Raw genomic sequence first — 12,622 nt, 5'->3', positions numbered from 1 at the left:
CTATTTCCACGCAGCCCCTGCGGGAAAAGGAGCGCCCTGTCCTCAAGGAATTTCCTCGAGGAAGCCAGGTAATTGGAGCAACAAAAGACACGGCCTCCGGCTCTGCCTTATATCTGGAAAATAGGCCATCCTGTCATAATTCTGAGGAGCCCAGAGGTCAAGGAAGTGGTGGGGCTCAAACTGGGCCTTGAAGATACTGGTGGGATTCAGGTGAGCGGAGAGAAGCAGAAGAGGGCTTTTTAGCTTGGAGAATGGCATGATCTAAAAAAGCTGTTAGGTGGGACTGAGCCTGGTACACTGGGATGGGGAGGGGGGCTGACAGTGAAGGGACCCTGGTGCTGAATAGTCCTTGAGAATGGAACCGGATTGGAGAGCACTGGATGCTGTCCCCAGCCCCGAGGGAGGGCAGGGCAGGCTCCATTCCAGTGTCCGCCTTCCTCATGGGCATGGAGGGGTCTGCGTTCTTGGTTTGTTTTGTTCAAGCCACGGGCTCATGTGGGCTCATAATCCCCATCCCAGACAGACTGGCAGATCTATCTGCCAGACACAGGACACGGCACCCGCATTCCTGCAGTGTAAGGCTTGGTCCCTCCCTTTCAGCCCTGCCCAACCCTGCAGCTGCGTGGTCAGGTCCGGCCTTGACAAGCTGTTTTGAAGTCGGAGTGCAGGAGGCAGCAGGAACTTAGGACAGCGGGTTCACGGAACAGTCCTGCGTGCCAGCCTGTGAGCTGACTTCACCCCCCGCCCTGCCCAAGCGTCCTGGGATTCAGGACTTTACCCACCATCGCCAAGGAAGTGGCTGGTCACCTGAGACCGTGGGGAAGGGGGCCACAGAGGGCTGGGAGGTTCCCAAGCTAAACGTGGGGCTATGAAGTTTCGTACATCGAAGTTTCGTACATTGGGAGGCAAGACTCGGGTGTGTTTCCAGTCCCTTTGGGATTGGAAATCCCATCAGTTGTAAGTACTCTACACACACACAGAGTGACTGATGGGGCTGAAGCCTGAAGCGGAGAAGAGCTGGTAATACGAGCAGTAGGAATGAGAACCAGCACCACCAGGTGCGGAGAGGAACGCTGCAGCTGGCGAGAGGCTGAACACGGGCTCCTTCCATCTGATCCTCATGAAGATCCCCCCATGTGGACTCCGTTGGCATTTCCACAAGACGAGAGCGCGGACACTTTGAGGTGTGAGCTGCTTTCCCAAAGTCATGGAAGTGGTCAAGGCAGAACTAGGATCCAAATTCCAGAAATCTGACTCCAGCACCCATGCCATGCAAGCTGGTGATGCCCGTGGAAGCCCTGCCTGGTCTTGGGAAGGAGGTTCTTCCTCACCGAGGGACCGACTGGAGGGGATCCCAGGGGCGCCTGTGGTGGGTGCGGCACTCTTCTTAAAGAGCGTCTGGCAAATTTTGTTTGCGCTGGTTTCTTCTGAAACAGCCTTTGAATTTGGCTTCCCGAGCGACCCACATACAGGGAAGGAAGGTCACGATCTGCCAACATGACAGTCGTATTTTTCATTAGTCAATGCACAAGCTGGCTGCCCAGGTTCACATACAGATCTGTTTCTGCGGGCTTGGAGAAAGCAAGCCCACCCCAGAGCTGAAGCCCACCCCCAGAGCTGAAGCCCGCCTCGTGCCAACTTCATTGAGATTCTGAGGATGCAAGGGTGGCCCCAACCTGGCCCGTGAGCCAAGGAAATCCCTCTAGGCCTCCTTTTGGCAGGCTTGGCCAGCCTTCCCCAGTGACAGCCTGGCTCTTAGGACTTGAGTTGCTGCCTGGTCAGACGGTGACGGTCGTCGGCAGAGAGAAGGAAGCAACAGTGCCAGGCTCCGGTGTGCGTTCCAAGTTCTACATTCCGTGCACAGACTCCCGGTGCCAGAGCGAAGACTGACCCTTGGCAGGACACTGGGTAAGTCGGGTACGTTTTTCCCTCTACAACATCACCTGAGGCTTCTCGAATTTCCCACTCTCTATGTTTTCGTTCACAGTGGCTCCCAAAGCTGGTGACCAAGTAGTGTTTCCCAGGAAGACTTTAAAAAAAACCAAAAACATTTAATTATCTTATTTAGAAGCAGAGAATATTGTGCTCTGCTTACAAAAGTGCAGTGTTTTAAAAAAATTACATCCTGAAACAAGGGGACGGTTTGCAAGATTTCAAATACCAAATCTTGTGGTCGTTGGTTTTACCACCAAACTTGGTGAGTAATTCAACTTTCTGGGCATTCTTTTCTTTTCCTTTTTTTTTTTTAATTGTGGTTTATATATATAACAGGAAATCTACCCACTTAACAAATTTTTAAGTATATGGTACAGTATTGTTAACTGTATCTGCATTGTACCATGACAGATCCCTAGATCTGCATGACTGAAACGCTATACCCGTTAAACAGTGATTGTCCATTTCCCCCATCCTTAGTCCCAGCCAACCACCATTCTGCTTTCTGCTTCTGACTTTGACTCCTTTAGATACCTCATGCAAATAGAATATGCAGCATTTGTCCTTCTCTGATTGACTTATTTCACTTAGCATAATATCCTCAAGATTCATCCATGTTGCCACATATCATAGGATTTTCTTTTTTTAAAAAAGGTTGAATAATACTCCATTCTGTGTATGTACCACATATTCTATATCCATTCATTGGTGATGGAAGCACATTTAGGTTGTTTTCATATCTTGGCTGGTGTGAATAGTTTTTACAGTAAACTTGAAAGTGCTAATGTCTCTTCAAGATCCTGATTTTTTTTTTAGAAGATTTATTTATTTGACAGACAGAGATCACAAGTAGGCAGAGAGAGGAGAAAGCAGGCTCCCTGCTGAGCAGAGAGCCCGATGCGGGGCTCGATTCCAGGACCCTGGGATCATGACCAGAGCCGAAGGCAGAGGCCTCAACCCACTGAGCCACCCAGGCACCCCATCTCTTCAAGATCCTGATTTTAATTCTTCTGGATAAATACCCAGAAGTGGGGTTGCTGTATCGTACAGTAGTGTTTTTTTTAATTACTCGAGGAAACTCTGTGCTGTTTTCCATAGCTGCTGCACCATTTTACGTTTCCAGCAATAGTGTACAAAGGCTCTAATCTCCCTGCATCCTTGACAACACTTGTTATTTTTGTTGTATTTTTTTTTTGACAATGACCATTTTAACTAGTGTAAAGTAATATCTCATTTTGGCTTTTATCTGCAGTTCCCGGATGTTAAGCATTTTTTTCACATAGTTTCTGGGCATTTGTATGTCTTCTTTGAAGAAGCCTCTAATCCTTTGCCCATTAAATTTTTTTTTCTTTTTTCTTTGCTGTTGAGTAGCAGGAGTTTCTTATATATTTTAGGTATTAACCCCTGATCAGATATATGGTTTGCAAATATTTTCTCCCATTCCGCAGGTTGCCTCACCACTGCATTGTTTCTTTTGCTCTGCAGATTGTGAGTTTGATGTGGTCCCATTTGTCTGTTTTGCTTTCCTTGCCTGGGCTTGAATGTCATGCCAAGAAATCATTGCCAAGACCATTATTATGAAGACTTTATCCTATGTTTTCTTCTGGGAGTTTTATGGGTTTCAGGTCTTATGTATAAGTCTTCAATCCATTTTGAGTTGATTTTTGTGTATGGTGAAAGATAAAGGTCCAGTTTTATTCTTTTGCTTGTGGATATCCAGTTTCTCCAACGCGGTTTGTTGAAAAGACTGTCCTTCCCCATTGTGTAGTCTTGGCCCCTTTGTCAAACATCATGTTATGTTGTATGCATGGGCTTATTTCTAGGCTCTCTGTTGCTCCATTGGTCTGTATTTCTGTCCTTACGCCAGTACCGTGCTGTTTCAATTACTATGGGTTTGTAGTACGTTTTGAACTCCTGAATGTGAGGCTTTGGCTTTGTTGTCTTTCAAGATTATTTTGGCTATGCAGGGTCCTTTGTGGTTCCATGTCAATTTTAGAATTGTTTTTCTTTTTCTTCAAAAAATGCCATTGGTATTTTGAAAGAGATTGCATTGAATTTGTAGATGGCTTTGGTTATACTGAACATCTTGATACTAAGTCTTCTAATCTATGAACATGAGATGTCTTTATATTTATTTGTACCTTATTTAGCTTCCTGCATCAGTGTTTTGTAATTTTTAGTGTACAAGCATTTAGCATCCTTGTTTAATTTATTCCTAGTATTTTGTTCTTTTTGATGATACTGTAATGGGATTTTTTTCTTTCTTTTTTTAGTAATGCAAATAACAGAACTTACTATGTGCCAAGGCATTGTTCTAATCAATTTACATACATTAATCAATTCACTTAATTTTTTTAAGTGTAATGAACACTGTTATATTAATTTCAGGTGTACAATATAATGATTCAACAATTCTATACATTTCTCAATGCTCATTACTCTTTTTTTTTTTTTAAAGATTTTATTTATTTATTTATTTATTTGACAGACACAGATCACAAGTAGGCAGAGAAGCAGGCAGAGAGAGAGGGGAAGGCAGGCTTCCTGCTGAGCAGGGAGCCCAATGTGGGGCTCGATCCCAAGACCCTGAGATCATGACCTGAGCCAAAGGCAGAGGCTTCACACCCTGAGCCACCCAGGTGCATCAGTGCTCATTACTCTTAATCCACTTTATCTATTTCACTCATCCCCCCAACCAGTCTCTTCTCGAAAAACAACCACTTTGTCCTCTGTATTTAAGAGTCTGGGTTTTTTGGTCTCTTTTTTGTTTACTTGGTTGTCTTGTTTCTTAACTTCCACATATGAGTGAAATCATATGTTATTTGTCTTTCTCCAACTGACTTATTTTACTTAGCATTATATTGAATAGGATTGTTTTCTTAATTTCCTTTTTGCATTACTCATTGTTAGTCAGAAACACAACTGATTTTTGTGTGTTGATTTCATAGCCTGCAAACTTGATGAATTTTTTTATTAGTTCCAACTGGGCTTTTTAATTTTTTTTTAAGAATCACTAAGGTTTTCTAGATATGGGGTATAAGGTATGAGATAATTTTACCTCTTTTTTTCTGATTTAGAAAACTTTTCTTTCTTTCTTGTCTAAATGCTATAGCTAAGACTTCCAGTAAATATGTTGAATAAAAGTGGCAAAAGTGGGCATCATTATTTTGTTCCTGGTCTTAGAGGAAAGACTTACATCTTGCAGTTTTTCACTGTTGAGTATGTTAGCTCTGGGCTTTTCATATACGGCCTGTCCTATATTGAGGTAATTTCCTTCTATTCCTATTTTTTTTAGTGTTTTTATCGTAAAAGGATGTTGAATTTTGTTAATTGCTTTTCTGCATCCATTGATATCATCACGTGATTTGATCCCTCATTCTGTTACTGTGGTGTATCACACTGATAGATTTTTGTATGCTGAACTATCTTTGTGTCACAGGGATTAACACCACTTGGCTAAGGTGTATGATTCTATGTGCTGTTGAATTGGGTTTGTTAGTATTTGTTGAGGATTTTGCACCTGTGTTCATTAGGCATATTGGCCTGTGGTCTTTTCTTGCAGTGTCTTTGGCTTTGATATCAGGGTAATGCCAGGCTCATGAAATAACTTCCGAAGTGTTTCCCATTCTTCAGTTTTTTGGAAGAGTTTGAAAAAGATTAGCATTAAAATTTAAATTTTGGTAGAATTCTCCAATGGGCCATCTGGTCCTGGGCTTTTGTTTATTGGGAAGATTTGATTACTTATTTGATCTCCTTACCCGTTATAGGTATGTTCAGATTTTCAGTTTCTGGTTTGTTGTATGTTTCTAGGAATTTAGGTCTTCTGGGTTTTTCAATTTGTCATTATGTAACTGTTTATTGTAGTCTTTTATAATCCTTTTTTACTTTTGTGGCTGCAGTAGTACTCATTTTTCATTTCTGATTTTATTTGAATCTTTTTTTTTTTTTAGTCTAGCTGAAGGTTTGCCAATTTTATCTTTTCAAAAACCAACTTTTAATTTTAATGATTTTTCTCCATTTTTGTTTCATGCATTTCTGCTTTAATCTTTATTTTAAAAAATATTTATTTATTTATTAGTTTGTTTATTTATTCATTCATTCAGAGCGAGTGGAGAGGGGTAGAGGGAGAGTAAGAGAGAATCCCAAGCAAGTTCCATGCCCAGTGTGGAGTCTGACTTGGAGCTCAATCCCACAACCCTGAGATCATGAACCAAGCTGAAATCAAGAGTCAGATACTCATAAGACTAAGCCACCCAAGCACTGAACTAATCTTTATTATTTCTTTTATTTTTCTGATTCTGAGCTGAGTTTGTTCTTCTTTTTCTAGATCCTTGAGGTGTTGAGATAGATTGTTTGAGATTTTTCTTCTTTTTTTAATATAGGCATTGGCTGCTATAAACTTCCCTCTTAGTACTGCTTTACCTGCATACCATAAGTTCTGATTATGTTGTGTTTTCATTTTTGTTTGGCTCGAGATATTTTCTAATTTCTCTATTGATTTCTTCTTTGACCTATTGGTTATACAAGAGAGTGTTGTTCAATTTCCCCATATTTGTGAATTTTCCAGTTTTTCCTTCTGCTATTGATTTCCAGTTTCATTCCATTGTGGTCAGAAGAGATACTTGGTATGATTTCAATCTTCTTAAATTTGTTAAGAACTTGTTTTATGACCTTACATGACCGGTGCTGGAAAATGTTCCCCATGTGCTTGAGAAGAATGTATATTTTGCTGCTGTTGGAGGGACTGTTCTGGGTATGTCTGTCTATGTGTCTGATGGTTCCATTTGGTTTATATTTTTGTTCAAGCCCTTCTGTTTCCTTGTTGATCTTCTGTCTGGATATTCTATCCATTATTGAAATAGGATATTAAAATCTCCTAATATTACTGCATTGATGTCTATTACTCCCTTCAGTTCTGACATTTGCTTCATATATTTGGGGGCTCTGATATTGGGTGCATATATATATATTTATAATTATTATATCTTCCTGGTGAATTGACCCTTCATCATTATATGTCTTTTTTTTTTCCTTATGACAGTTTTTGGCTTAAAGTCTGGTTTGTATGACGTAAGTATGGACACTCCTGCTCTTTTTCGGTTACCATTTGTACAGAATATCTTTTTCCATTCTTTCACTTTCAGCCTATGTGCATCATTTAAGTGAGTATCTTGTAGACAGCATATATTTGCATCTTTAAAAAATGTGTATCTATTCAGCCACTCTAGGGAGTTTAATCAATTTACATTTAAAGTAATTATTTATAGGGAAGAACATGCTATTGCCATCTTGGTAATTGTTTTATGTATGTCCTGTAGCTTTTTTGCCCCTCTTCCTTTCTTGCTGCCTTACTTTATATTTTGTTGACTGGTTTTAGTGACAAGACTTGATTTCTTTCGTATTTTCATTTGTGAACCTGGATGTCCATTTCCTTCCTCACACTTGGGGGAGTGTTTGGCCATTATTTCTTCAAATATACTTTCTGTCACTGGAAATCTCATACTGCATATATTGATTCACTTAATGATTTCCCACGTGTCCCTTAGGCTTTCTTAACTTTCTTCTTTTTTTTTTTTTTTTTTTTTTTAATGTGTATCTCTGCCTGGGTAATTTCAGATGAGATGTCTTTGAATTTGCTGGTTCATTCTTCTCTAAATTAAGTTTGTCATTGAACTCCTGCAGTGAATTTCTCAATTCAGTTATATTCTTTAGCTCCAAAATTTGTTTGGTTCTTTTAAAATATTTTCTCTCTCTGCTGCTGTTAGTCTTATTTTATTCATGTATCATTTTCCTGAGCTCAGTAAGCATCTCAGGAAGCCCCCCCCACCCCAGGAAGGCTTTTTAAGATCTGGATTCTCAGACCCTACTGGCAGAGATTCTAATTCAGTAGTCTGTAGTGGAGCCTAGAAATCTGTCTTTCTGAAAGTTTCCCTAGGTGATTCAGATGTACATCTAGAGTTGGAAAACACTTGCAATGAAAAGACTGCTTTCAACCCCTCCCACCTCCCACTTCTCTCCAAGGTGCCACCATCTGTCTGCCAGTGTTCTGCCTCTGCATTATCTAAGGGATCTTGAAACCCTTCTGCCTCCAGGCAGCTTTCCTGGATTGAATCCTGTCTGATCATGAATTTCTTAGCATTCTCCCTAGCCCTTGCCAGCCCAAATTGGGCCTATACTTCCCATTTGTGTATTAATTTGGCATTTCATCCCTTCAGTTTGCTATATGAGTCTTAAGCCATCATTGTCTTAAAAAAACTTCTGGACTAAGTCTGCCCTAATTTTTTTATTATTTAATGATGAAAAAGTGGTGAGTATAGTAGAAATAGAACTCTGCAAACCCAGGTTCATGTCTCTGTCCTTACAGGGTATGACCTGGGATAGGTTGCTTTTCCTTTCTCGGCCTCAGTTTCCTCATCTGTGGAATGAGCAGTGACTAGGTGTTCTCCATGATCCTTCCTTTTAGACTCTGACTCTCTCCTTCCTTCTCTCCTGCACTCCATAGCCAAGGAAGTGGAATTCTGAAGTTATTCCTGAAACTCTGCCCTAAATCAACGGAGCCAGAGGGCCTGCAAGTTCCCCCTCTACTTCCTTTCCAGAAGCAACCATGGCCCTGAGTGATGTCGATGTGCAGAAGCAGATTAAGCACATGATGGCTTTTATTGAGCAGGAAGCCAACGAGAAGGCAGAAGAAATAGATGCCAAGTCTGAGGAAGAGTTCAACATCGAGAAAGGACGCCTTGTGCAAACGCAACGGCTGAAGATTATGGAGTATTACGAGAAGAAGGAGAAGCAGATAGAACAGCAGAAGAAGATCCAGATGTCCACCATGAGGAATCAGGCAAGGCTGAAAGTCCTGAGAGCCCGAGATGACCTCATCTCGGAGTTGCTGAATGGTGCAAAGCTGAGACTCAGCAGGATTGTGGCAGACCCAGAAATCTACCAGGGCTTGCTGGATAAGCTAGTGCTTCAGGGTCTGCTCCGGCTGCTTGAGCCTGTGGTAATTGTCCGCTGCAGGCCACAGGACATCCTCCTGGTGGAGGCTGCGGTGCAAAAAGCCATCCCTGAGTACATGATAGTCTCCCAAAAATGTGTGGAAGTCCAAATTGATCAAGAGGTGCACCTGGCTATGAATGCAGCTGGAGGTGTGGAGGTCTACAGTGGCAATCAGAGAATAAAGGTTTCCAATACCCTAGAAAGTCGACTGGATCTCTTGGCCCAACAAAAGATGCCTGAAATACGAGAGGCCTTGTTTGGAGCCAATGCCAACAGAAAGTTTTTCATGTAAGCCTCTGCCAAGTGAAACTCAGGTTGAATTGCTAAGTCATTGAAAGCATATGTTATTAGGGCAAAGGAAACTAGTCAGGTTTCCTCTTCCTTGTTGCTTTGATAGGATTCTGTCTTCTTTCATGAAATACCCTTGGAATAGCTAAAGGCATATTTTGGAATAAAACCTGAAAATGTTTAGAAGTCTAATTCTGGTTTATTCATACATACTGAATCCTCTGGTCAGTTCAGTAGTCTCAGTTGAAGAGAGTAAAGACATTTGCTCTTAAGCTTGTCCTTTGGTTGAGATGTGAATGATGTTAATGGTTTGTGGGTCTGAGTGCTCTAAAATTCTTTAATATTATTATCTGAAGTGTGTTTTATTTCTTTTGCTTCTGCTTTCTGTACTTATTTAGTGAAGTTTAGCGATCTCTTTTTGGACAAGGCCAACCTCGTAGGTGTGACTGGAATAGTCACATAGGGTTCTATGTGCGAAAAAGCCCAGTTCTTGAGGTTTAAGGCTCTGTAGCCAGTGACTTGAAATTCTTAGTTTTATCTTTGAAACTGTGTTTTGTAAGTGACTTTGGAGCATGGGCTGGGGGCTTGGAGCCTTGCCTCATGCGTGGTACCAACTACCAAAGGCTACCCTTCTTCCTGGGATGGGTTCCTGGCCACTCACTTCCCAGCTTGCTGGTGCCTGAGACCCACTTTCCCCCTCTCACCTGGTCCACATTGCTGCTTCTGCCTTTGGTGAGGGCTGGGTGTGCCTGCAGGGAGGCTCAGGGATGTGCGCAGGCTCTGCCGAGTCACAGTGCTGAACATAATGGTGGCCATCTCTGTCCCAGGATGACAGCTCTGTGGCACATTCAGCAAGTGACCTGGTGAGGTTGGGTCTCTTGCCTGCTCCATACTGAGCACATCCTGGTGTGGAGGTTTACCTGGGACTCACCTGTCTGCTATGGGTGGGGTCTACTGGAATGGGAGCGGTTTGGCTTGACCCTTAACCCCAGCGGGGCCATAGCACATAGATCTGGGGGCTGGTGGGAAGGAGGACCCAGCAGTTGTCAAGCTTGCTGGGCCTGAGACTCAGGTTGGGAACTTTAAAACCTTATGAGGGTCTGTACTTGCCCCGGAAAGTATCCCAGTCCATCAGACAGCTCAGTGCTTAGGGGGACTTAGGCTCATTTCTTTGGCCAGTTTGAAACATCTTCCGGTAGAAGCCAAGAAATACAGATTGTATAATTTTGGTGATTCTCCATATAGGTATTGAACTATATAAAGAAAAATGATAAAATTCATGTTAATGGTTGGAAATTCTAATTTTTATTTACCTAGCCATTAAAGAGGAAATAAATACCATAAGTCAAAAGAGAGACCCCAGAAGAAAGGAAAAAACTTTATCTTTTAGGACTCTCACTGTACTTCTTGAACAAAGGATTCTCACATTTTCCTTTTGCATTGGGCCTGTAAATTAGGTTGCTAGTTCTGTATGTTTATGTTGATTCACAGTCTAATCTATGCCCAAGTGTGATTTATGAATTAAAATAAAGGGTTTTTTGAAGAAAAGAAACCCCGAGCCACTCTGTCAAGGACAAAGTCTGGCTTACATGGTCAGGGACAGAATGCTGTGAAGTCCAAACATGAAGTAGGGGGCAGGTTATTAGAAATCAGGGTGTCTCACAAAGCCTGGGAATAGGAAACTCTTATGGTCTCAGGAGAGGGCTAGACCTGGGAATCAGAAAGCCATCCGAAATCCTCTATCAGGCTGTTTCCTCTTTCTTTTAAGAGTGACTTTCTCTACTGCATAGTTTCAACAGTAGGATATACATGCCTCAGAAAGTTTACATTCTAAAATTTACATGGTATAGTTCCAGAAACAAACCTTTCTTACGATTCTACTTTGCTGAGAAGGAATCCATGTAGCCCAGCTCAGATTAGATGTTCCCCCCTTTGGTCCAGCTAACATCTTGGGGGCACTTCTCAGAGAAAAGGGGGTCTTTGTCAGCTAGACTGTCTCTGCAGAGGGTGTCTACTGGGTAGTTCTTTTTGACTTGTGAGTTCAGTCATTTACTGAACATTTTCTGAATGCCAGCAATGAGCTAGACCCTTTGCGAGCTGCTGGGCTACAAAGGATACAATGGGGTCCTGTCCTTTAGTTATTGACACATCAACAGATAAGGGTCATGGTAATGATACAAGGTCTCATGCTCACATAGAGCTATGTAAGAGGTAATGTGAGAAATATGGTGTAGGGAGAGAAGGTCACAGAAGGCTTCTGGGGTGCTGGCAGTTGAGCCAAAGAAAGCACTTCAAGCAAAGGAAGCGGGGGGGGGGGGGGGGGGGAAGCATATGCAAAGGTCCTGAGGTGTGAACAAGCAAATGGTTTTAGAGGAACTGCAGATAGTTCAGTGTGATGGAGTATGAGGGATGCAGGGAGATGGGACAACGGATGAGGTTGGAAAGATGGACAGAACCTGACTATGAGATGCAGTGGGCCTTGCTCCTGAATTAGGCTAATTCTGCTGGGTGGGTGATGAGGGTTCCTTGAAGGACTTTAAACAGGAGTGGAACCATGAGAGCTGGACTTTTAAAAGATTATGCTAGTGTCACTGTGTGTGGAAGACACATTGGAGGGGTGGAGAGGCAGGAGGCAGGAGCCCTGTTGAGAATCCCAGTGAGAGATGATAAATAATCGATGCAGCCCTTTTGTGAAATAGGTCAAATTCCTTGATGTACAGGCTGGAAGAGACAAGAAGGAGTGATTTCTGTCTTACCCCTCCCCCCCTCCCTTTCCCCCGGGAAATCCTTTCCCTCATCCAGGCGTGAGGCTTTCTGTCAGTTTTGCTTCATCTTACAGTTTTTCCTTATAAGAGTGTTCTTCCCCTCAGAGCCTTCCCCCTTCTCTTCCCCCTCTCTCTCATTCCAGGCCCAGCAAACCATTCCCTTCGCAGCTGCCTGAGCCCTCAGCCGCCTTCCTTCCTGGGAACCCAGATCCCCGCTTTCTGCTGTTATCCAGGAGTATCTGAACCCCCTTGGCTTGCCCCAGTTCTGGCCTTCTGAGCTGCCTTCAAGTCATCATTGGGGCCCCTGACATTAATTCATCTCCAAAATAACTGACAGGGAGATTTCATGACAGTTTGACAGGAAGCTGAGGAGAGCTCTACAGAGTGCCTGTGGGGCCCAATTACCCTCGGCCCCATTTATTTTATTTATCTTTTTGAGATCTTATTTATTTGAGAGAGGGAGCAGAAAATTGGAGGGAGAGGAGAAGGAGTGGGAGAAGCAGGCCTCCCCCGCAGCAGGAAGCCAGACAATGGGAGGCTCTGATGCCAGGGTCCTAGGATCATGACCTGAGCCAAAGGCAGATACTTGGCCCAATGAGCCACCCAGGTGCCCCTCCCTAAGTTCCATTTAAACATCTCTC

At 42.8% G+C, this 12,622-nt stretch overlaps 1 protein-coding gene across 2 annotated transcripts; it reads left to right on the top strand.

Moving 5' to 3' along the window:
- Nucleotides 1-1,790: 1,790 nt before the first annotated feature.
- Nucleotides 1,791-9,386, top strand: ATP6V1E2 (ATPase H+ transporting V1 subunit E2). Of its 2 annotated transcripts, none has more exons than XM_047746391.1 (2): nt 1,791-1,908; nt 8,438-9,386. In XM_047746391.1, exon 2 carries the CDS (start codon nt 8,540-8,542, stop codon nt 9,218-9,220), a length of 681 nt encoding a protein of 226 aa, XP_047602347.1. In that variant the 5' UTR covers nt 1,791-1,908; nt 8,438-8,539; the 3' UTR covers nt 9,221-9,386. The 2 variants fall into 2 exon arrangements, with proteins under 2 accessions (XP_047602347.1, XP_047602348.1); XM_047746392.1 differs by having other exon boundaries at nt 1,875-1,917.
- Nucleotides 9,387-12,622: the final 3,236 nt, after the last annotated feature.

This window comes from Lutra lutra, chromosome 9, assembly GCF_902655055.1.
Source record: "Lutra lutra chromosome 9, mLutLut1.2, whole genome shotgun sequence".
NCBI classification, from domain to species: domain Eukaryota; kingdom Metazoa; phylum Chordata; class Mammalia; order Carnivora; family Mustelidae; genus Lutra; species Lutra lutra.
The sequence above is the reverse complement of the archived record's forward strand: the minus strand, read 5'-3'. Positions and strand labels throughout refer to the sequence as shown.